Below are 25,392 nucleotides of genomic sequence, written 5' to 3'. Positions count from 1 at the left end.
GAATACTTTATGAAAGGAAACTTTGGAGTTACCTCAGATGCTTTTTGTGTTGGAAGACTTTGGTCGGGATTATCTCGTATTCCTTCTTCAGAGAGAGGAAAAAACACGGGTTACTACTATGTCGAATATTCCACTTTGTAATTGTTCTTATTACACGTACTACTTAATTTGCTTCCCCCGTCCCCCGAAGAAAACAGGACTGTGCTGCATCGCGGAATGTACTTCGCTTGTTGTGCCGTATGTATCAAACACTCTGCTTCGGTTTGATCGAATTTTTAACTGTGTGTGACGCGCGTGTGGGACTGTAACTCGCCACTGTGCAACCAATTTCATGTTTCTCTGTTTTTAGCACACAACGAAGTGTGTACAATTCTTACTGCTATACTAATTCGAAACGATTGTTTCTCTTCTAAATCTTGAGCCTTACTTCCTTATAGCTCCCTCCATTTCTTCTTTATATTCTATGTTCACACGAGTTCTCAAATACGGTTTCCGCAAACTAATTTCCCGGTACTGCTTCTGATTGGGCATATGAACACGTCAGTATCGATTGAGGAAATATGGGATTAACTGCTGCCTTTTAGATCCCATAATTGATTATCTCTCTATGTTAACTCATTGCCCTGTTGGAATCGTGACAGAGTTGTCAGATTGCTACTTGCATTTTAAAATATTCGTTATATGACCGAAGTGATTGTGTGTGGACTGAAGGAAACGTGTTACTACTGGAGTGACCAGGAAGTTATTTGTTGTTGTTGTTGTTGTTGTGGTCTTCAATCCTGAGACTGGTTTGATGCAGCTCTCCATGCTACCCTATCCTGTGCAAGCGTCTTCATCTCCCAGTACTTACTACAACCTACATCCTTCTGAATCTGCTTAGTGTATTCATCTCTTGGTCTCCCCCTACGATTTTTACCCTCCACGCTGCCCTCCAATACTAAATTTGTGATCCCTTGATGCCTCAGAACGTGTCCTATCAACCGGTCCCTTCTTCTAGTCAAGTTTGCCACAAACTCCTCTTCTCCCCAATTCTATTCAATACCTTCTCATTACTTATATGTTCTACCCATCTAATCCTCACATTCTTCTGTAACACCACATTTCGAAAGCTTCTATTCTCTTCTTGTCCAAACTATTTATCGTCCATGTTTCACTTCCATACATGGCTACACTCCATACAAGTAAGTTAAGAAATGACTTCCTGACACTTAAATCTATACTCGATGTTAACTATTTCTCTTCTTCAGAAACGCTTTCCTTGCCATTGCCAGTCTACATTTTATATCTCCTCTACATCGGCCATCATCAGTTATTTTGCTCCCCAAATAGCAAAACTCCTTTGCTGCTTTAAGTGTCTCATTTCCTAATCTAATTCCCTCAGCATCACCCGACTTAATTCGACTACATTCCATTATCCTCGTTTTGCTTTTGTTGATGTTCATCTTATATCCTCCTTTCAAGACACTGTCCATTCCGTTCAACTGCTCTTCCAAGTCCTTTGCTGTCTCTGACAGAATTACAATGTCATCAGCGAACCTCAACGTTTTTATTTCTTCTCCATGGAATTTAATACCTACTCCGAATTTTTTTTTTTTTGTTTCCTTTACTGCTTGGTCAATATACAGATAGAATAACATTGGGGAGAGGCTACAACCCTGTCTCACACCCTTCCCAACCACTGCTTCCTTTCATGCCCCTCGACTTTATTTCTGTACAAATTGTAAATAGCCTTTCGCTCCCTGTATTTTACCCCTGCGTACAGCGTCTGCAAAGTATCTTGTTCCGAGAGCGGCGGATGATAAGTGAGACATGGCGAATAAAATCAGTAGTATAGGCATGGCTGTGAAGAACGACGTTAACGAACTATTTGCCTTGTTACAAACGAGATGTCTTATAGGAACTTCAAGAATATGCACTGCAATTGTCCGTTTACTTTCTGCTATTTTTCTCATCACTTAGTAAGACTTCGACTGACAGAACAACCTTTCATCAAGTTGACGAGATCATTTTACTGGCGTCTTTGGAACGCTAGAGGAGTAATTCATATTATGCTCCCCTCTTTCCTGTAGAATTAAACCAACTTTGTTTTACAGTCGACTCACTTTCTCATTGTGGTGTAATTTCAGGACGATTAACTATTCAGAGTTGTCTATGCAAAATACCTAGAAGAATTTGCAATTACTGTAATGTATCAGTTCTAGAGGAGACTACCTAATTCATCGATGTTTGGAGCTGACAATCATGTGCTCCATTTCTTGTCGGGGCACTCACCTGGTCCACACTATTCTTTTCGGTCGAAGTTGTTTAGTTGCCGCGAGTGTCATCGGGCACCTTTACCGTTTTCGTTCAAAATGGTTCAAATGGCTCTGAGCACTATGGGACTTAACATCTGTGGTCATCAGTCCCCTAGAACTTAGAACTACTTAAACCTAACTAACCTAAGGACATCACACACATCCATGCCCGAGGCAGGATTCGAACCTGCGACCGTAGCAGCCGCGCGGTTCCGGACTGCGCGCCTAGAACCGCTAGACCACCGCGGCCGGCACCGTCCTCGTGTTGACATCTTCGGAGATGAAGAAGAGCTGTATTTGTCTGATATATTGTGAAGTGAAAGTCAGTTGACCCCATCATTCATTTACGTCACACTTGTTCTTGTACCAACGCCAGTACTTACTGCCTCTTTCATATCACAAAACACACATGCGCACGATCGGGCGCCCCCACCCCCCTCCCCCCACACACGCAGGTCCAGAGAGAGAGAGAGAGAGAGAGAGAGAGAGAGAGAGAAACAACATTCTGTATATTCCAGAAGGAAGGGATTGAGAACAAAGCTGTATACTATTCTAGCAGTCGCTTTAAAAGTGGGCGGGAAATAAGTTTTCTCTCGTTGCACGGAAAATAAAGCAGGGCTCACACAAACCGGCAATATATGCCTTTTTTTTTAGCATTATCAAAGAAGTGAATTTATGCCCCTCTTTTTAGAATTATCAAAGAAATGACTTTAACTCCTGTTTGTGATAGTTTCCAGCTACGGAGGCATTACTCACAGTTCAGTAACTTTGCTACAGAAGTTCGGTTACCTTTCTTCTGCCTTAAGTTCCTAACTCTTTCCCTGAATTGGTCCCATTCGGCCGAAACTTGGCCTTCTGCCCTTAGAAATAGTAATAAAGGTATCTAATGAAATTAGAGGCGTGACGGTGGCCGTCGTCTTGCTTTACTGCGTCTTTCACGCTTTGCGCTCCCGCCTCCGTCACCCGACCCCACGTTGATGGTTACAGTCGTTTCCCCGCCAAGCGCGTTTCCGGCCAACGCGCGGGAGCAACTCTCCGTGAACAGCTGGGGCCAGAAACACCCTGGCCGCCGACTGTGCTTTTCTGTTTCCTACATTACTTTGCCGACCTACAGTTTATGCTGTATACACTGCGGGTACAGCTGTATCGCTACAGGCACACGCCGTTTCTATCACAAAAATCTGTTTTTATTTTTTTTATAGTCTTTACTCTGTTGCTTATTTTGATGTTGTCAGTTTCTTCCTAACCTCTGTTAATCTCTTCAACACTGCACACCTGTCACTCAGTAACCTATGGAGCATATCACAGTCCTGTCCTTTGCCAGTTTAGTTTTCTCTGTGTCGCTCACTAACCCAGGGTGTCTTAAGATATATTTCAGCGGTAGTGATTTTCAATGTGTTTCTTTAAACTGAGTACCCAAACTTTTAAGTCATATAAATCATTTACAGTGACGAGCCAGTAGGTAAATTAGAGTATTCAGATCGCTGATATGTTCAACAACATGATAAAGTCCGGTTTCAGCTTAAAATAAATTATCTCAGCATAAAAAAAAACATCGTTAGGTACAAAATACCCGGTTTTGCCCCACCTGTGGTGTAAAATGGGATACCCATTGAAATGAATAGAAAAAAACTTGAAAATAAGAAAAAAAGATTCAGCTGCAAAAAATATATGAAAACATATAGAAGTCCTTAACAATACTAACCAAACGATGCCCTATCAGATTTTGAAGACCAAAACTGATTTTTAACACAGAACTTCTAATTTTCAAAATGGTGCTCTAATGTAGACAAAGTTTGCAATAATTGGTCCTAATTTAAAAAAAAACCATTCGTTATTAAAACCAGGAACGCAGACGAAGTAGCTGTCGTCTTCTTCTGCATTCGGACATTATTCGTGAGCTCAGCGACGACATAATAGACGCTGGATCCATCCCTCCTTCTATAACGAGTATGAATATAGCCTATTGCAAAATATGCGTGCTTCGTCTAGGTCTTCTTCGCCTGATGAGGTCGAAGAAACTTTTATTTTAATTTTTTTTAGCCTGTCTAATCTTTCCAACTGTCATTTTTTGCTTCTTTACCTTCTTTAAAGCTTGGCCCGTGTGGCTCTTCCCCACAAAACGTTTTGTGTAGAGTTTCTTTTCTTCCTTCTCTTTCCTGGCTTTTTCTTCATTTTCAGAATCATTTTTGTGTGGAGAGGAGGTCAATATTGCTGTTTCGCCCTTCTTCCTGTTGGTGGTAGGCTTTCCACACTCTTCAAAATCAACGTTTGGAGAAGATATGGAAAACTTTGGTGACACGGATTGACGATGGACTACCAGAAGCTCCAGTAACTCCAACCAGTCCAATCTATTTCATTTCCGAAGTCTCAGGAGCAGCCGCCAAATAATGTTGTGTTTCCGGAAATTTTTCGGTTGTAGAAGATTGGGAAACTTTGTCTTGGAGCACATTGGTTTTAGGGGCGTTGTCTTGAGATGTCTAAGCGTCTGATACTTCCCCTTGGGATGATTTGCCTCGTGGTTCTCTTTTTTTTTCTCCTTAAAGCGCGATTGGAATGGTTTTGTCCTACATTGATACCCGATTTTGGTCCATAGTGCAAAGCTGAAGAAAACGTGACGTTGGAAAGTTCGCATTCACATTATGTGCTTCATACTAACACCGAAATACACCGAAAAACATGCTTAATGGAAAAGTTACTTAGCTATTTCTTACCAGGTAATGACTCTATTCAAAAAGCGCCAACATCGGAGAAAATTTAAGCAAAAATTTAAGAAGTTGTAGAGGGAAAAGGAACATGCGCGCGCTAATAACGGTTACCTATGACTCCCCGGAACAGCGGCTGCCAGTAGTTCCGAGAGTTACCAGACCAATGGCAGCACTAGTCACTGAGATCTGTGAGTACCCATTGAGATCCACATATCCCGTTTTACCCTACTGTCCACAACATTGCTCCAAGTGCGCATTGTTTTGAACTGCCAGATTTCTTTTGTCGGAGATCTTTCTTTCCCTGCACAGATGCTTTTTGTCGTTTCTTTGCATCGACTATGTTGTGTAACTTTTCCTTCTTCAGTTGCGGAATTTATTCAGTTAGAGCCTGTGAAATGAGAAGGCGCTGAGAAATTACCGTGTTTCTTATCTGTGAAATACTTTTTCACTGAAATGACGTACATATTTATCATCGCCTGACCAGCAGTTTTTAGGAGTGAAACGTAAGATACGCGAGTGTGGTTCACAACTGAAGCGAAAGCACTTCGTGTATACAATTTGATCGTTATGTGGGGAATCGGACGTGGGGGCACAAAATGGGCAACAGCGGTTTTGAGGATGGATAAGTAAAACAGTGTCGCGTACCACGCAGCTGTTGTGTCTTGACAGCCGTAAGTAGATTTCTTTCTGTTTATTACGAGTGTTCTTAAAATGGTCGATTTTATGGCACATGATTCGTCACTTGTCGTCTAGATAGAATTTTTCTGCCTATTGCCCTCTCAAGGGGGATATCGAGAAGGAGATAGGAAAGGCCGAGAGGGAGTATTACGAGACCGATAAACGAGATAATCAGACGTCAGCTGCAGAACGAGGCTGGTATCATCAAAAAGGATTTTGCAGCGTCTATAATCCTCCAATATATCGCCCAATAGACGTCAAAGTGCAGATTCAGCGCGGTAGAATGTCGCAAAATTCGATAACAGCGGCGGAAGGAAGAGTCCCTCGTTATACGTTTCCTTAACGATGAACTTTGTGAGTGAAGAGTAAACTTGAAGCAGTGGCACAATTGAGAATGTTTCTAGAATACGAAAACAGTCATTTCTAGATTTGACGTAGCTGCTGTATATGAACGTTCTTGGTCCTAGGCCAGCAGCCGATTTGTCTTGATCGTGTGTCATGAAGAACAGAGGAAAAGAGAATATCTAGTTGAACAGCTATAAAATTTTTAGGCCTGTAACAATGATAAATAAGAATCAAGATTCTGTAAGGTGGATGAACATAGGAAGACATGAAATGTAGACGTCCACTGAGAAAAATTGCTTTCTGTAGTTTAAAAACGCTGTAACCCGGAAAACAATAGAAAATAAAAACTAAAACTGCGTTGGTAGTTGAGGAAATGGTTCGTTATCTGTCTGTTTTGCTTATAGATATGATTCCCTAACACGTCATAAAAGGGATTAATGAATATGTGATATAGGCGATTCTGTGCATAAGGGTACTGTTTGATAGGAGAAAGCAATGTGGTAACAGACTTACGCAAGACATGACTTTCGAAGTGTTGGAATACACAATTAAGTTTACCGGGTATCGAACAGCTAAACGTGATGATCGAGCGAAAAAAAAAACAGGAAAATTGACACCCAGTTTCCAGAACTAATTACTTGCGAGGGGACCAGTAAAGACTTTATTTTCTTTTTTAGTTGAATTGGCATCTTCATTGCACTGCCTATATTCTTCGAAGCGTCCTCACTTGTGGCAATACCTGTTTTTTTTTTTATATATATTATTCCACAGCACATTCTCGCTAGTTATTCGTGCAACGCACGAAGAGCAGACCGACAGTATCAACTGTACGAGCGGAGCACACATGATTCTCTCTGCCGCGGTGGTATAGACTACTTAAGTTTGGATCGATCGGGAAGTGGGACTGCAATAGCCGCACGTGGCTTAGCAAAGAATGCAGCCGCGGGCTCAGAGGTATGAATACTATCGAACCTTTGTTTAACTAGTCATTGTTGCAAAATGCTGACGCGAGTTATATACAGCCGAATGGAAAAAGATAGTAGAAGCTGATCTCGTCGAAGATCAATTTGATTTCCTGAGAAATGTGGGAACACGCGAGGCAATATATTCCTACGAATTATTTGAGAAGATAGGTTGAAGAAAGGCAAAACTGCGTTTATAAAAATGGTTCAAATGGCTCTGAGCACTATGGGACTTAACATCTATGGTCATCAGTCCCCTAGAACGCAGAACTACTTAAACCTAACTAACCTAAGGACATCACACAACACCCAGTCATCACGAGGCAGAGAAAATCCCTGACCCCGCCGGGAATCGAACCTGGGAACCCGGGCGTGGCTACGTTTGTAGTATTTGTAGATTTAGATATTGCTTTTAACAGTGTTGACTGCATTGAACTCTCTTGATATTTTGAAAATAGCAAAGATAAAACACAAGTAGTGGAAAGCTATTTACTACTCATACAGAAAGCAGGCTGCAGTTACGAGAGTCGAAGGACTGAAAGGGAAGTTTTTGTATGTCCATCCTTTTGACTGGAGGTCTTGGGGATCACGGGCGTTCACTAGGGTAAGAAAATTAAAAGCCCACAGAGGGCGGTATGATCTTATTTATTGTGTAGCATCAGTTTCGGCGCTTCAATGCGCCATCTTCATGCCTTAGCTGATGCTGAAGGGGTTATCACGATCCATATATACTCCTGAGGTGGCAGTTGATGGTTGGAGTGCTGACATGATAGTTACAGATAGTATGCGCAAATCACTTATGTTAGGCACTGATGCAGCGTGTATGTGGATCGTGATAATCCCTTCAGCATCGACTAAGGCCTGAAGATGGCGCACTGAAGCGCCGAAACTGGTAGCTACACAATAATTAAGATATAAGGACGCCTGTGGGTGTTTCGTTTTCTTACAATGAAAGGCAAGCTGTTGTTAAGAAGGAAATGAGAAAGGATTATAGTCTATCCCCCATGTTATGGAGTCTGTATATTGAGCAAGCGGTAAAGGAAACCAAGGAGAAATTTGGTAAGGTAATTAAAATACATAGGGAAAAGCGTTTCGGAAAAAGAGAATTTTTTAAATATAAATTCAAGTGTTTTGTGAAGGTATTTGTCTGGAGTGTAGCCTTGTATAGAAGTGAAACGTCAATGATAAGAAGTTCAGACAAGAAGAGAATAGAAGCTCTCCAAATGTGGTGGTTCAGAAGAATGCTGACGTGTAGATCTGTAGATCTGATTGCGAAGGTCGAGGTAATGAAATGAATTGGGTAAGAAAGAAGTTTAGGGCACAGCTTGTCTATAAGAAGGGATTAGTTAATAGATCGCGTAATGGTGCGTCAAATGGAAGGAAGCGTTGGGGTGGGGGATAAAAACTGAAGAGGGAGACGTAGGGACGAGTACAATAAGCAGCTTCAACTGAGTGTTGTTCGCAGTAGTTATTGATAGATGAAGAGACTGCCAGAGCATCGATTAGCGTGCAGAGTTGCATGACACCAATCTTCGGACAGGAGACCACGACATTACAAGGGCAACAGACGACGAATCGGACAATAGAAGTACGTGCTCAAGTCGCTTCCGGGGCCGCTCCAGCCGCATTGTGTGGTTCTTCCAAATCACAACACAGTAAGACTAGGTTAGAGCAGAGGCGGCGTTGTGACGCACCTGCAGACGAACTCTGTCTCGGAGAGGCAGAGGCCGAGGCAGTGGTGGCGCGAGGAGGCGGTCTCGGTGCGCCGGGCGTGACCCACGAGGCGGTGGCCCAGCACGCGGTCGGCGCACCACGCGCGCTCGCACGGCCGTTCCTCCAGGCACAGCTTCTGCGCGTAGATGGTGAACACCGGGAACTGCGACCGCGTCAGCGCACCTGTCACAGAACACAGCGCCGACCCCTCAGTCAGTCCACTTCCGTCCTCTGGCAAGCTCCCGTCTGACATGAAGTAAACCTGAATATCTAGCCATCATTTTCATTTGCAGCTCCATGTATTGGCCCGGTTTGCAGTTAAAATTGTTGTATGTGAGGTCCGCCAGTTATGCAAAACACCGTTTTTCTCAGTACCCAACCATGTTTCGGCACCATTGTGCCGTCATCAGTGGGTTTTCGTTTTTATTTACTCTGCAATGCGAACATTTTTGTTAAATGATTATAAAATTATGTGCAGTTTTAGTTCAAACAACAGATCGTTTCTTTCCGTAAATACCTTTACATTTGGTGTGCATGAATTTTCTGGATCACTTGTGTGTTAATTACTACACGTAGCTTATCATCTGCAACCAAACGATGTTGACGATTTTTTTTCTGGGAGTTAACCTATCTTCTAGGATGGCAAAACGAATATAGGTGCGAAAACATGGCGAAAAACTGAATCACAGTTTTTACATCCTATAAGATAGGTTAACTCCCAGCGGAAAAAAAAACGTCATCAACATCGTTTGGTTGCAAATGACAACCTACCTGTAGTAATTAACACACAAGTGATCCAGAAAATTCATGCACTCCAAATGTAAAGGTATTTACAAAAAGAAACGATCTGTTGTTTGAACTAAAAATGCGCATGATTTTAAAATCATTTAACAAAAATGTTCGCATCGCAGAATAAATAAAAACCCACTGATGATGGCACAGTGGTGCCGAAACATGTTTGGGTACTGAAAAAAACGGTGTTCTGCATAACTGGCAGACCTCACACCCAACAATCTGAATATCTAGATTCAATAACTGAAAACTATTATTCTCTACTTGGTAAGTCTCGCGTAAAAATTCGTAATAACATGTAGTGAGCCACTGTAAACAGAACTCTGTATTCACAGCTTTAGGTAATTATTTTCTTTGAAAAACACCAAAGTAATCAAATAAAAATTAAATTACTAATGGGAGATGAACAGCATGTGCCTATGGAGATTTTTTTTTTTTTTACGGAAATTACGCTGGGCTTCGCGTTTCGTCTCCTAATTGTGGAAACATCATCTGGACCTTAAGCCGTCGGCACATGGCACAGATTATTTAACGTCGACGTGGCACTATACGAGTCTTGTGACGTCACTTCCTGATATCCACGTTGAGGAACTGTTTCGTCACATGAAACACAAAATAAGTTCTGTGATATTTCGGTGACGCGTTACTTAAAGTATAACCGACGGGAAGTAGGAATGCCCCCTGGGTCCCAAACAGAAAGCCTGAGGCCTGCATACAGCAAGACACCATATTATACAGGATGCGTCAAAAAGAATCATCCAATTAAAAAAAAAAATCAAAGCTGTTATGATATTTGAGATATGAGCGTGAACAACGTACTGTTGGAAAGAGCAAACTCTCGAGTTTTACGTGGTTGTACAACATGAGAGGGACTCTCCGAAATTTAATGTGGTTTGTGCAGCTTCACGGGAAAAGGTGTATGGTCCATTTTCCTTTGCCGAGAACACTGTTACAGGAAGCACATATTTCGATACGCTGGAAACTTTCTTTTCCCACAGTTGGAGACTGATACGAACGACTTCATTTTCCAACAGGATGGGGCACCGCCACACTGGCGTCTGGGAGTGCGGAAATTTTTAAATCAAAGGATTACTGAACGATGGATCGGTCGCACTGGACCAAATGATTCAGCCTTACATTACTGGCCTCCAAGATCACCGGACTTGACTGTATGTGATTATTTCTAGTGGGGGTTTAAAGAAGGCTCTTTTTATGTGCCTCCGTTACCAGAAACAATCAATAAACTGAGACATCGCATAAAAGCTGCTATGGAAGCTGTAACTCAAGACATGCTCGTTGCAGAGTGGGAACAATTTGAATACCGCATTGATATATGCCGTACATCTCAAGTGGGGCGTATTGAACACCTATGAAAAGGTATGAAAAAAAGCTTTCTGAGTTTCCCGTTCATCGAAAAACAGGATTCACTGTATATGTTTATTAGTTTCCTAGAAATACAGACGTGCCAAAACAAATTATTGTTTTTGATACACCCTGTATTTGTCGTGTTCAGTAGAAGCCCGTATATTGTGGATTTTATGTTATACCTTAAACCCAATGAATATATGCTGTGCGGGCCGTGGTGTCCGAGCGGTTCTAGGCGCTACAGTCTGGAAACGCGCGACCGCTGCGGTCGCAGGTTCGAATCCTGCCTCGGGCATGGATGTGTGTGATGTCTTTAGGTTAGTTAGGTTTAAGTAGTTCTAAGTTCTAGGGAACTGATGACCTCAGAAGTTAAGTCCCATAGTGCTCAGAGCCATTTTCTTTACTGAACCAATATATGCTGTTTCTAAGCAGCAGCACATTTAATGTCTCGAGAACGAATCGTTATTGTTACTATTTGTGGAAATAACACGATGGGAAACGTCATATTAGTGGTTAAATAATTTTCGTATTTAATTGTTATCGCGTCCCAACTCGCGTGTTATGAGGGTGGGCCGATTTAAGGCAATGGCATATTGAAGATTCATGAAAAACTTGTCGTTCTTGTTAAGATTATTTGTTATAACTAAATGTACATTAATAACTTTTCGGCGATTAAAGCCTATAGAAGGATATAACACAAAATTAAAAGCCGTTAACGAAGTATCTACCGTGGTGATGAAGAGAGGCACCACGCTGTGGAACAGGTTCGAGTCCTGCTGTATCTAAACTTTTTTTTCACCTTCGCGTTTGCTAAACGCATTTTGTGGGACTTTCGTACGAAGTTTGTAGAAGTAATTTCTGTAATATTTGACGTTATGTAAATATAAGTACTTTCTCTTCCGGAAGTAAGTTTCCTCGGTTCGGTGAACATTTATTAGCTGATGTCCGTACTGGCTGGACTTGTATCTTTCCTTTTTGTCTTTTTACATGTTCACGGATACTGAAGCTTTTGTTTGTGTATACCAGACAGAACAGCATGACTAGCATAAGGACGACGGAAGAAATTTTCTTTTTAATAGAGCTAACGGAGGAATTTTACGCGTGTCCAATTTCGTGAATAAACTTTATTGTTTGCGTGCCAAGTAAGGCCGAAAACTGGCTCTGGAGAGAGTGAAAAACATGTTAGCCAGAGCGTCCCGTGTGCCGACGGCGCTGTCTCTCGTGACGGTGGATCTCTCGTCTGCTGCATCGTCCCGTGTGCCGACGGCTTTAGTGCTAATTAACGCAAACTTTTTACCTACTACAAGGTTCTGTTTTGTATGTTTCTTCAGTCAGTTTGTAGTTTATGCTTGGAGAGAGTACATCGTGAATACAGATAGTCTGCATAAACCAGTTATGATGATGCATCGTGAATGGTGATGGTGTTAACCCCTTCAGCATCAAATGGCTCTGAGCACTATGGGACTTAACTTCTGAGGTCATCAGTCCCCTAGAACTTAGAATTATTTAAACCTAACTAACCTAAGGACATCACACACATCCATGCCCGAGGCAGGATTCGAACATGCGACGTAGCGGTCGCGTGGTTCCAGACTGTAGCGCCTAGAACCGGTCGGCCACTCCGGCCGGCCCTTCAGCATCAGGTAAGGTCCCAAGATGGTGCACTGAAGCACCAAAACTTGTAGCCATACAATATATGACATCATAAGGACGGCTGTAGGTGTTTCATTTTCATACGTAAGCCCTCCAGATCTCCAATCACAAGGATGGACATACAAAAACGAAAGTTTCGGGCCTGGCGTTGAGCGCTGTGATATAGGAAACCAGCTTGAATTGTCAACTTTCAAGAAATTTTAATCGGACTATATCTTGCTGTACGGCCTAGACAGTATTATTATTATTATTATTATTATTATTATTATTATTATTGACAGTGGTCAGACACCAAGCATCGACAGCCTGAAGTTTCCAATTCCTGCCAGCTCAGAGGTCCAGCAATCAAATGGTGTACAAACAAGTATAGGTATAGCGCAGACATTTTAACATAAGGGATTTTGAACGGGGGGAGGGGGGGGGGGGGCGGCAGCGTATGCGTGAAGTTTAAATGTGTGTGCATTCCTAAGGGACCAAACTGCTGAGGTCATCGGTTCCTACGCGTACACACTACCTAAATTACCTTATACTAAGTATAACACACACACCCATGACCAGGGAGGACTCGAACCTCCGGCGGAGGGGGCCGCACAAAGCGGCGGCCTCTGGGTGAAGTAAGTGTCGCTAGTAGGGAGAGGAGCGATGCGGAAGAAGCGTTTTTTCTAGCAAGTGTCTTGCCTCACTGTGGACCGTTAGCTCTTCTTTCTGAGGAGGAGTCGTGGTTAGCATTCGACATGCACTAAGAATTTCTTCGTCATTCAGTAAAAATGAATGTCAGTAGTAAATAGCACCAACTGTCTCATTGGATTCAAATGTTAGTGATTTAATAAAATGTCTTGAAAAACTGATGATGATGTACCTTTCGTCACTGTAAAAATAAAAGTGTTGAAAGAAAATACTGTTTAATTATAAAGTTTAATTAGCCGCTATCGTTGATGATGGTAGGGATGTGAGGGGGTATTAGCTAATATCTGATTGCACTCAGGGTTAATGGTCTGAGAAAGGTTGGGAGGCACTGGCCTTTAGAGACGAATAAATTCTCTGAGAATTTCTTATTCTATTTCTGTAGCGTTTCGCAAAATAATTAGCTGCACATTCTGAGAGCCCCTTTAGGTTCCCACCGGTGTGTTGTAAGGGCAGGCAATTAAAGTTGGACTTTGCTTTGTAAGTGCATTGACTTGAGCACACCAGAGCCTCTGCGGGAGTTTCCCTGTTCCCTTTATGGCCTTGTTGTTCCGCCAGCGTTTTGGTCATGTTGCTCTTGCGCGGCTGACGTGTATTGACGTATACGTGTAACACGACTCCACGTCGGCTTCTGGGCCGATGGCGCATCTCAGCTTACTGGAAACCCGCCACGGCAACCTGTTTTGGTAACTGTTGGTTATTTTCTGGAAAGTTGACGTACCTTTGATATAACAGCACTGCCCATCGATAGGCTAATTTCCGCAGTTGATTGCTCAGGTGCATTTCGCCTCTTGCTGTGTTTTCCCGTTTTTCACACCGTACCATGATTTTGAGTAGTATCGTATTTTACTTTCTTACCCAGCGAATGAAGGATTTGCTATAATACAGCCGAAGTCGCTTCGAAAACTTTGGAGAAAAAAATGCAAGCCCCTGCTTCTCCGAAACTTTAGGCGACATGTCCGTTTGTACTAAGCAAAGCACTTTCAGGTTTATGTGAAAGTAACTTCGTGTATTACTTGAAAATCTCCTCCTGTCGGTACCTCGGGGATACACATCCGTGACGTCGCACGGAAAGACACTCCCCGTCGCCGCTCTTCTTTGGAGCTTTTCTGTCTCTTCTTTTAATTCTGCGTTGGAAGGGTCTCAGATTAACGAGGATACTCGAGCATCGGTCGAGCAAGAGGTTTGTAAGATACTTTTTTCGTGGGTAAATTACATTTAGATAGGATTGTTACAATCAGTCTCAGCTTGGTATCTGGTTTTCCTGCAACTAGTCCCAATGTAGGTCGCTCCACGCGAATACTCGTAAATATTTAACGGCTGCTATTATTTCCAATGATTTATCGTCGATAATATAATCGAAAAGTAGCGGGCCTTCCTCGCTCTTTACGCGCAGTACGCTAAATTTATGTTGAGGGTAAACTGTCAGTCACTGTGCGAAGTGTCGACGCCTTAGAGGCCTGTCTTTATTTCAGCACAGATTTCTGGCGTTGCAAGTTTTCTATACGAAATTGATTATGCGCGAACAATCTCACTGAGCTTCCGACGATTGCAACAGCTCATTTACCGTGAACAGTAGTGACCCTGTGACACTCCTTGAAGTACTCATGAAGTTCAGACGTGTAGTTTCTAACAGTCTCCGAGTACTGTTACAAAGATTGTCCGATATTACCTAAGCTCCTTATATATTTGAAGTTTTTGAGCTGCACACAGCACAGTGAGAGAGTGGAAAATACACTCCTGGAAATTGAAATAAGAACACCGTGAATTCATTGTCCCAGGAAGGGGAAACTTTATTGACACATTCCTGGGATCAGATACATCACATGATCACACTGACAGAACCACAGGCACATAGACACAGGCAACAGAGCATGCACAATGTCGGCACTAGTACAGTGTATATCCACCTTTCGCAGCAATGCAGGCTGCTATTCTCCCATGGAGACGATCGTAGAGATGCTGGATGTAGTCCTGTGGAACGGCTTGCCATGCCATTTCCACCTGGCGCCTCAGTTGGACCAGCGTTCGTGCTGGACGTGCAGACCGCGTGAGACGACGCTTCATCCAGTCCCAAACATGCTCAATGGGGGACAGATCCGGAGATCTTGCTGGCCAGGGTAGTTGACTTACACCTTCTAGAGCACGTTGGGTGGCACGGGATACATGCGGACGTGCATTGTCCTGTTGGAACAGCAAGTTCCCTTGCCGGTCTAGGAATGGTAGAACGATGGGTTCGATGACGGTTTGGATGTGCCGTGCACTATTCAGTGTCCCCTTGACGATCACCAGTGGTGTACGGCCAGTGTAGGAGATCGCTCCCCACACCATGATGCCGGGTGTTGGCCCTGTGTGCCTCGGTCGTATGCAGTCCTGATTGTGGCGCTCACCTGCACGGCGCCAAACACGCATACGACCATCATTGGCACCAAGGCAGAAGCGACTCTCATCGCTGAAGACGACACGTCTCCATTCGTCCCTCCATTCACGCCTGTCGCGACACCACTGGAGGCGGGCTGCACGATGTTGGGGCGTGAGCGGAAGACGGCCTAATGATGTGCGGGACCGTACCCCAGCTTCATGGAGACGGTTGCGAATGGTCCTCGCCGATACCCCAGGAGCAACAGTGTCCCTAATTTGCTGGGAAGTGGCGGTGCGGTCCCCTACGGCACTGCGTAGGATCCTACGGTCTTGGCGTGCATCCGTGCGTCGCTGCGGTCCGGTCCCAGGTCGACGGGCACGTGCACCTTCCGCCGACCACTGGCGACAACATCGATGTACTGTGGAGACCTCACGCCCCACGTGTTGAGCAATTCGGCGGTACGTCCACCCGGCCTCCCGCATGCCCACTATACGCCCTCGCTCAAAGTCCGTCAACTGCACATACGGTTCACGTCCACGCTGTCGCGGCATGCTACCAGTGTTAAAGACTGCGATGGAGCTCCGTATGCCACGGCAAACTGGCTGACACTGACGGCGGCGGTGCACAAATGCTGCGCAGCTAGCGCCATTCGACGGCCAACACCGCGGTTCCTGGTGTGTCCGCTGTGCCGTGCGTGTGATCATTGCTTGTACAGCCCTCTCGCAGTGTCCGGAGCAAGTATGGTGGGTCTGACACACCGGTGTTAATGTGTTCTTTTTTCCATTTCCAGGAGTGTATTATGAAGAAAGAAAATGGAAACATCAATGGAAATAAGAAAGCCTAATTCTCCGTCTGCTTGGTGGCCCGGTGGTAACAGTGATCGACTTCGGATCCAAGGGTCTCAGTTTCAACTCACGATCACTCCTAGGACTTTTGTCTGTCACTTATCACTTCTTTCACCTATGGTAATTAATAAAATCTTCTCGGCCACAGGTACACGGCAGTCATTGACCGTTTGTCAATGGCCGAAGAGAGATCAGTCGAAAGCTCGTGGGATTTTAACCTCGTGACGCAGCTAAAAGCCCGAGAAGATTTTACTAATTCATATCCCCGCGAGACCACGCATTCATGCATACGGTAATGTTCGTAAATGTAAAACATGCCGAGTTGCACCGTGGTTCGCAATCCGATTTAAACTATAGGTCCTTTTTATAACTGAATTGGCAAGCCAGGTCGGAGGAAGGCAGCTCCGTACCACCTGCAATAGGAATATACTTAGTAAAAAGACTGTAGTGTTCAAAGGAATCTTCTGTTTGATGAGAGCTTTTCTTTTATGTTTTTAAATTGTTTGTTCTATGTCGATCATAGGTGTCCGTATTCGACAAAAAGAAAAGTTGTCCAAAGAAAACATTTGGTTGGTGGCGTAGCTGTTGACTGCACCCCTCTGTTATTGTGTAACTTTCTTTGTTTTTTCTAACGTTTATTCCGTCTAGTACAGCGCTTTTTTCGGATTTAGCAGATTTTATTTTATTATTTAACTTTGTTACCGAATACCTTTCCTGACGGCATAATCTTCAAGGTAATCTAAGAGAGGGAAGTCATGTGCACCACCTGTCTGTGAATCGTGTAAACTTTGTTCTATGTGTGATGGAATTTTAACTTTTTGTATATCGTATTCTCTGAGGTGGAATTTGGGGACCGGTCCAGAATTTGCCTAAACGAGCTTGAGAAACCACCTCAAAACCGCTCTTAGACTGGCCACTGTATAAGCCGATAATCGTCAAACCGCCGCTCGGATTAGATACGGTTCTGACTCGACACCCTGTCTCCCAAGTTAGCGCGCTGCGCATTACGCCATACGAGCAAGTACTCTGCTGCAGAGTGAACATGTAAACATCCCTCGTGCTGTGGCTAAGCCACGTCTCCGCAATTTCCTTTCTTCCAGGAGTGCGAGTGCTGTAAGTTTCACAGGAAAGCTTCTGTGAAGTTTGGAAGGTAGGAGATAAGCTACTGGGGAGGGTAAAGCTGTGAGGACGGGTCGTGGGTCGTGCTTAGGTAGCGCAGGTGACTCAGCACTTGTCCACGAAAGGCAAAGATCCCGAGTCTAAATTTCGGTCCGGCACGCAATTTTAATCCGTCAGAAACTTTCAGGTTCTCTGATGTTCTGTAACAGTGCAATGAAAAAGTCACGACCTTAGTATACATCGTGCTTCTCTCGTAGTATTGCACTTTCTCTCAGTACATCTAAATCTACATCTACATGATTACTCTGCAATTCACATTTAAGTGCTTGGCAGAGGGTTCATCGAACCACAATCATACTATCTCTCTACCTTTCTGTTCGAGCTCTGATTTCTCTTATTTTATTTTGATGATCATTCCTACCTATGTAGGTTGGGCTCAACAAAATATTTTCTCATTCGGAAGAGAAAGTTGGTGACTGAAATTTCGTAAATAGATCTCGCCGCGACGAAAAACGTCTTTGCTTTAATGACTTCCATCCCAACTCGCGTATCATATCTGCCACACTCTCTCCCCTATTACGTGATAATACAAAACGAGCTGCCCTTTTTTGCACCCTTTCGATGTCCTCCGTCAATCCCACCTGGTAAGGATCCCACACCGCGCAGCAATATTCTAACAGAGGACGAACGAGTGTAGTGTAAGCTGTCTCTTTAGTGGACTTGTTGCATCTTCTAACAAGGGAACCTCCCCATCACCCCCCCCTCAGATTTAGTTATAAGTTTGCACAATGGATAGGCCTTGAAAAACTGAACACAGATCAATCGAGAAAACAGGAAGAAGTAGTGTGGAACTATGAAAAAAATAAGTAAAATATGCAAACTGAGTAGTTCATGTCTAAGATATGCAACATCAAGGATATTGTGAGCTCAGGAGCGCCGTGGTCTCGTGGTTAGCGTGAGCAGCTGTGGAATGAGAGGTCCTTGGTTCAAGTCTTCTATCGAGTGAAAATTTTACTTTCTTTATTTTCGCAAAGTTATGATCTGTCCGTTCGTTCATTGACGTCTCTGTTCACTGTAATAAGTTTAGAGTCTATGTTTTCCTAACGCAACGCAAAACCGTGCGATTAGTAGACGAAAAGACGTGCCTCTCCAATGGGAACCGAAAGCATTTGATCGCAAGGTCATAGGTCAACCGATTCCTCCACAGGAAAACACGTCTGATATATTGTATACGACACATGACAGGAATATGTTGTCGACCCACCTAACTTGTAAACTTGGCGAATGGGTAAAAAGATTCTTCTACCTTGCCCGACTTAGGTTTTCTTGTGGATGTGATAATCACTCCCAAAAAAGTGATGAAATCACAAGAGTTTGTCTCATAAACTGCAACAAATGAATGCAACAGTTTCACAGTCGCACAGTTTTCCCTGTACTCTGTCAAAACATATGTTTCCAATGTTTTCAAATTTTTCCGTGTGTACACCATGAAATCCTGCATATGTCTAAGCAAATCTGAACATGTCCTGGAACTTTGGAGAGCGAAGTTGATTGTGTGTGTTTGTGTGCCTGAACTTTGATAATTGTCTGAAAATAAAAAATTAAAATTTTCGCTCGAGGGAAGACTTGAACCAAGGACCCTTCGTTCCACAGCTGCTCACGCTAACCACAGGACCACAGCGCTACCCAGCTGCTACTGTCCTTAATGTTGCCTATCTTGAGCATGGACTACTCAGTTTGTATATTTTGCTTATTTTTTTCATAGTTCCACACAACTACTTCCTGTTTTCTCGATTGATATGTGTTCAGTTTCTCAAGGCCTATCCACTGTGCCAACTTATAACTAAATCTGAGGGGGATGCGATGGGGAGGTTCCCTTGTAAGTGTCCTGCCAATGAAACGCAACCTTTGGCTCGCCTTCCCCATAATATTATCTATGTGGTCTTTCCAACTGAAGTTGTTCGTAATTTTAACACCCAGGTACTTAGTTGAATTGACAGCCTTGAGAATAGTTCTATTTATCGAGTAAAGTACTGCTTCCTTCTTTTTCGCGATGGAATGCCTGCTTTTTTTAACCGTCTCCACTTTAAGCAACACCACAGTAATTTTGGGTGGAGAATTGCTGGAAAAAGCATCATAAAGGAAAAACTGTCACCCAAATATACGTGCAGAGAATGAAACAGTAAAGGCGTGTAGGCAACGGGCGGCCGAAGCAGTGTTGAGCAGGAACGCTTAATTTTTGCTACGGTAGCGCAGGTGTATAGTGGGATGCGTACGACGCCTCAGGTAAAGCGCTCATCTCGCTAAGGTGTCAGGGCGCCTTCCGCAGTGAAGACACCAGCCAGCTCGGCAGCGTGCACGGCGACGCGACCCAGTCGGTGCGTTTCCAGCAAAGCCCGGCATCCGGCGAGGTCGCCGCCGCTCTTGCGTCGCAGCTGCGGCACACTGGCGCGTCTGTCACATTGATTACCGCGCTGGAACGCTGAGCATCTCGTCGCCTCGCTATTAATTAACTAATTAATCAGTCAACTAATTAATTCGTGACAGGATGTCAGGCGTAATTCATTCACGACGCCGCCGCGAGCGCCGCGCACGGAAAGGTGGTTAGCCGCACGCAGGGCGACTGCAGCGCCGACGCGAGACTGCGTATGTTGGCTGGCAAGGAGAGCGATAGACGGTTGATAGAACGCGGAACTAGTAGAGGGCTGAATGCAGGTGTAGGTCTAGCGCAGTCGCGTTCGTGCTGCCTACCGTGAAAAAGTGACGGATGTTCACTGTAGATACCGAGAGTATCTCATACTGCGTGTACAACTTTACTGTGTAAACATGATAATATGCGTTTCAGAGAGTACTTAACATTATACAACTCATTAAAGTAACTTCTGGTTGCATTCATACGTGGAGCGCCGGGAGAATGATACCTCAAACGCAATCCGATCCGTTGTAATTGGTCGAATCCTGCGTCTAAGGGAGCGATACGTCGGGGACTGCAAGTATATAGTCCTAGAAATATTGCATGTCCGACAGAACAGATACCACACACTATATCTTTGTCAGCATTCCGGGCATTTTTTTCTGACAGCGGCCGCGTTAGGAATTAATCAATGGTGCGAGTTGAAAACTGCATTCCGGACCAGAACTCGAAGGCGGATGTTCTGCTTCTCTAGAAAGGTTGACGTAACAGCCTCGGCCATCCGGACAGGCCTCTCGGCTGATCGAATTTCCCAACTCGACATAGGCCAATGCGGCGTCCCTGTCCCATTAACGTAGGACGAGTTGGGAAATTCGATCGAGAAGCGTGTGCCGATGGCCGAGGCGGTTAAGGCAACCGGTCTAGACAGGCGGAGCATCTGGGTTCGAGTCCCGGTCCTAGCGGAAATTTTCACTCGCATCACTGATTTAATTTCAACGCTCTGATGCGGCCGCCATCGGAAAAAAATTGCGTGAATATTATATTCCTAGTCGTCATTTAAAACTGGTTCTTGAAACTTTGTAAGTAGGCTTTCTCAGATAGACGCATACTATCTTAAAGTGTCTGCTAGTTCAGTTTCTCCAGCATCTCCGTTACAAGCCTGTGACCATTCGTGCTATCCTTATCTGTATGTGTTCAATATCCTCTGTTAGTCCTATTTGGTACGGGTCCCACAAACAATATTCTAGGATAGGTCGTACGCATTTTTTGTGAGGAACCTTCTCTATATACTGACTACATCTTCCCATTATCCTATCGGTGAAACAAAGCCGGCCATCGGCTTAACACACCACTGTGCATAAGTGATCGTTCCATTTCGTGTCCCTGAAAATTGATACACTCACGTATTTATCAGGTGACCAAGTCCAGCTGTCGCTTAATGATATTGTAATCATAGGATACTGCGGTTGTTCTTGTGGTGTTATATGGAGACTTCTTAGCTAGCGTACTGACGACACATCTGAAGAAGAAATAGTTAGAAAGAATGTTATTATGGTGCAGATGAAAACTGCGGCAACGCACTCAGCACCAGCATCCGTCACAATGTGAGCAACAGCTTTTATTTTGCATCCTTGTCAAATGGTTCTGAGCACTATGGGACTTAACTTCTGAGGTCATCAGTCCCCTAGAACTTAGAACTACTTAAACCTAACTAACCTAAGGACATCACACACATCCATGCCCGAGGCAGGATTCGAACCTGCGACCGCAGCGGTCGCGTGGTTCCAGACTGTAACGCCTAGAACCGCTCGGCCACTCCGGTCGGCTGCATCCTTGCCACGAAAGGGCCTATCTAGAAGTAAAGGGCAAGAAATTTCTGCTTCTGTAGTAGGTACGACCCATTCTTGTCAGAGCGATAGAGCGAATATCACATCTGTGAGATTTCACAACATACCGCCGAGATGGCAGCAGGATGGCTGTATAAAACGTTAGTCAGTGCATGAGAAACAACCAACTGTAGTTTATTTTTCGTTGGTAGTTGGATTCTGTCCAAGTGGAATTCACACTTAAATTTACGGTCTGTGCGGTGAAGACCTGACACTCTCTCTCTCTCCCTCTCCCTCTCTCCCTCTCCCTCTCCCTTAAACACTCACTTCTTTCTCCTTTCAGCGAAATACGGACGGTGAACTGATCGCCCGAAGTCGAATGGTACCATATGAGTGTGGTTTAGCGACCACGGCTACAGGGACAGGTATCTTAGATGTGAAATGTATTTCTGTCGTTCTAGAATGTGAAATAGAAAGTAATGTAACGGGAACATTTCCATGTTCGGATGAGAACAGCCTTAATCGATCTTTAACGCCATCCTGAAAGAATATTTCTTCTGACCGGGTACCAGGAATGTTCCATTTGTTTGCACCGTCTTAGTGCAGCGCTGAGATCACGCTGCGATACACAAGAAGCCCATTGGCTGTTCTTGCGGCAGCACTCGCGGACTCCAGGCCAAGCACTTAACGGATCGCTACTCCCACACCATGCTGGAGCAGTTCGGTGCGGCGTTTGCCGAGACTGAAGAAAAGCGGCACGTGCAGACCGTCAGTGTGGCCTCATTCACGATTTTCTCTCAGCAAGCGGTACCTTGACATAAGCCGCAATGTCGACTGACTGTCAGCTTCAAGGCACTTGTGTGTCGTCAACAGAGAGACAGAAACAGTAGAATCGATCAGTCGAGAGAGTTCAGCTAGAATGTGGACTGGTCAGCGGATGTCACCTCCATCAGGTTTATTTCAACCCTTCCAAAGCTGCCCTAGTCGACTGTTGATGAAATGATATCAAAGTGGAAACCTGAAGGTACAACCGCAACTAAACCGAGACTAAACTGACTGTACGTACAGACGGACAGGGACTGTCGACCATTGCGGAGGGTCGTCGTAAAAAACCGCATGAAATCAGCGGAAGGAATCGCGCATGAGTTCCAAAGTGCTACCAGTAGTCCAGCCAGCACTTGACTGTGCGTAGCGTTTTAAAAAGAACGGGGTACAGTGGTCGAGCTACTTCTTTGAGACCGTCCACTTCTGTAGCCAATGCCAAACGACTCTTAAGGTGATGTAAAGAGTGAAGCCACTGGGCAGTGAATGACTAGAAACCAGTGCTTTGGAACGGTGAATAATGCTATACCTTGTGGCAGTCCGATGGAAGGGTTTGGGTTTGGGGAATGCCTGGAGAGTGTTACCTGCCGTCTTCGGGTGTGCCAACAGTGAAATACGGATGAGGTGGTTATTGTGAGGGGACGTTTTTCGTGGTTAGTGTTAATGCGCTTAAGAAAACGGAAGAATGTGAATACATTTCAAAACATTGTGTACTGCATGGTTAGGATCAGCAGCTCAGAGACGATGATTGTTTTTACTAGCATAACAATGCACACTGTTATGAAGCAGTATCTGTGTTCTAGAGACTGCACTCATTCATGTTAAAACTGTAATGAGTGCACTTACTAGTGAAGTTTTTATACATCTATGCTCATAGATTAAGGATAATTGTAGAATGTGGTGGCACACAACGTGCCACTACACAAAACTGCATAGGCACATAAGGAACACACACGACACAGATCTTTAAGTCCACGGCATTGAGAAAACCGTCCCGAAGCACATGTGCTACAAAACGCCACTGTTTCCTGCGCATGTACCCCGACATCAATATGGGATATAATCACCATGCAAACGTACACAGGCCGTACAACGGGACGGCATACTCTGGATCAGGTGGTCGAGCAGCTGCTGGTGTATAGCCTCCCATTCTTGCAACAGTGCCTGTCGGAGCTCTTGAAGTGTCCTAGAGGTTTGACGACGTGCAGCGATACGTCGACCGAGAGCATCCCAGACGTGCTCGATGGGGTTTAGGTCTGGAGAAAAGGCAGGCCACTACATTCGCCTGATATCTTCTGTTTCAAGGTACTCCTGCAGGACGGCAGCTCGGTGGGGTATTGCGTTATCATCCATCAGGAGAAAGGTGGGACCCACTGCACCCCTGAAAAGGCGGACATGCTGGTGCAAAATGACGTCCCGATACACCTGACCTGTTACAGTTCCTCTGTCAAAGACATGCAGGAGTGTACGAGCACCAATCATAATCCCACCCCACACCATCAAACCACGACATCCATACAGGTCCCTTCAAGGACATTAAGGGGTTGGTATCTGGTTCCTGGTTCACGCCACATGAAAACCAGGCGAGAATCACTGTTCAGACTATACCTGGACACGTCCGTGTACATAACCTGGGACCACTTTTCCAATGACCATGTGCTGTGCTCTTGATACCAGGCTTTACGGGCTCTCCTGTGACTAGGGGTCAGTGGAATGTACCTCGCAGGTCCCTGGGCGAATAAACCATACGTATCACATAGTTTGACTTGAGAGTCAGATACAGCCGACTACTGCCGCTGGAGCGCGCTACGATCGCATATACCACATTAGGGCACACGTTCCGTATGCACAAGTTGCACCGTTTTTTAGCGTTGACCAGCACTTTGAAAACTTACGCCCAACGTTGACTCGACAGCACAGTCCGAGGCCCACGAGAAAGAGAGGCCGTAACGCATAGGTCACAGCGCGTGACATTGCAGGTCTTACGAGTCTCCGTCGGGGAGCGAGTGATTATTTTAGACGAGTTTAATAATACCTGATTGCGTGTTTAAATGCATGCCTGTTCTAGACAGCAAACGAAAAATTTAAGACCTTTAGCGGGTACCATTTCGAGTAAATACACTACTGGACATTAAAATTGCTACACCAAGAAGAAATGCAGATGATAAAAGGGTATTCATTGGACAAATATATTATACGAGAACTGATATGTGATTACATTTTCACGCAAATTGGGTGCACAGATCCTGAGAAATCAGTACCCAGAACAACCATCTTTGGCCGTAATAACGGCCTTGATACGCCTGGGCATTGAGTCAAACAGACCTTGGATGGCGTGTACAGGTACAGCTGCCCATGGAGCTTCAACACGATACCATAGTTCATCAAGAGTAGTGACTGGCATATTGTGACGAGCCAGTTGCTCGGCCACCATTGATCAGACGTTTTCAATTGGTGAAAGATCTGGAGAATGTGCTGGCCAGGTCAGCAGTCGAGAATATTCTGTATCCAGAGAGACCCGTACAGGTCCTGCAACATGCGGTCGTGCATTATCCTGCTGAAATGTAGGGTTTCGCAGGGATCGAATGAAGGGTAGAGCCACGGGTCGTAACACATCTGAAATGTAACGTCCACTGTTCAAAGTGCCGTCAATGCGAACAAGAGGTGACCGAGACGTGTAACCAATGGCACCCCCATACCATCACGCCGGGTGATACGCCAGTATGGCGAGGGCGAATACACGTTTCCAATGTGCGTTCACCGCGATGTCGTCAAACACGGATGCGACCATCATGATGCTGTACACAGAAT

At 44.6% G+C, this 25,392-nt stretch overlaps 1 protein-coding gene across 1 annotated transcript in view; it reads right to left on the bottom strand.

The window, feature by feature from the left end:
• LOC124620006 overlaps positions 1-25,392 on the bottom strand; it is a 219,216-nt gene that overhangs the window by 81,512 nt on the left and 112,312 nt on the right. The window contains exon 4 of the mRNA XM_047146671.1: positions 8,682-8,883. Within this exon, the coding sequence (XP_047002627.1) occupies positions 8,682-8,883 (202 nt within the window). The remainder of the gene's footprint in view (positions 1-8,681; positions 8,884-25,392) is intronic.

This window comes from Schistocerca americana, chromosome 6 (assembly GCF_021461395.2).
Source record: "Schistocerca americana isolate TAMUIC-IGC-003095 chromosome 6, iqSchAmer2.1, whole genome shotgun sequence".
Lineage (NCBI taxonomy): Eukaryota > Metazoa > Arthropoda > Insecta > Orthoptera > Acrididae > Schistocerca > Schistocerca americana.
Note: the sequence above shows the minus strand (reverse complement) of the source record. Positions and strands in the feature narration are given on the sequence as shown.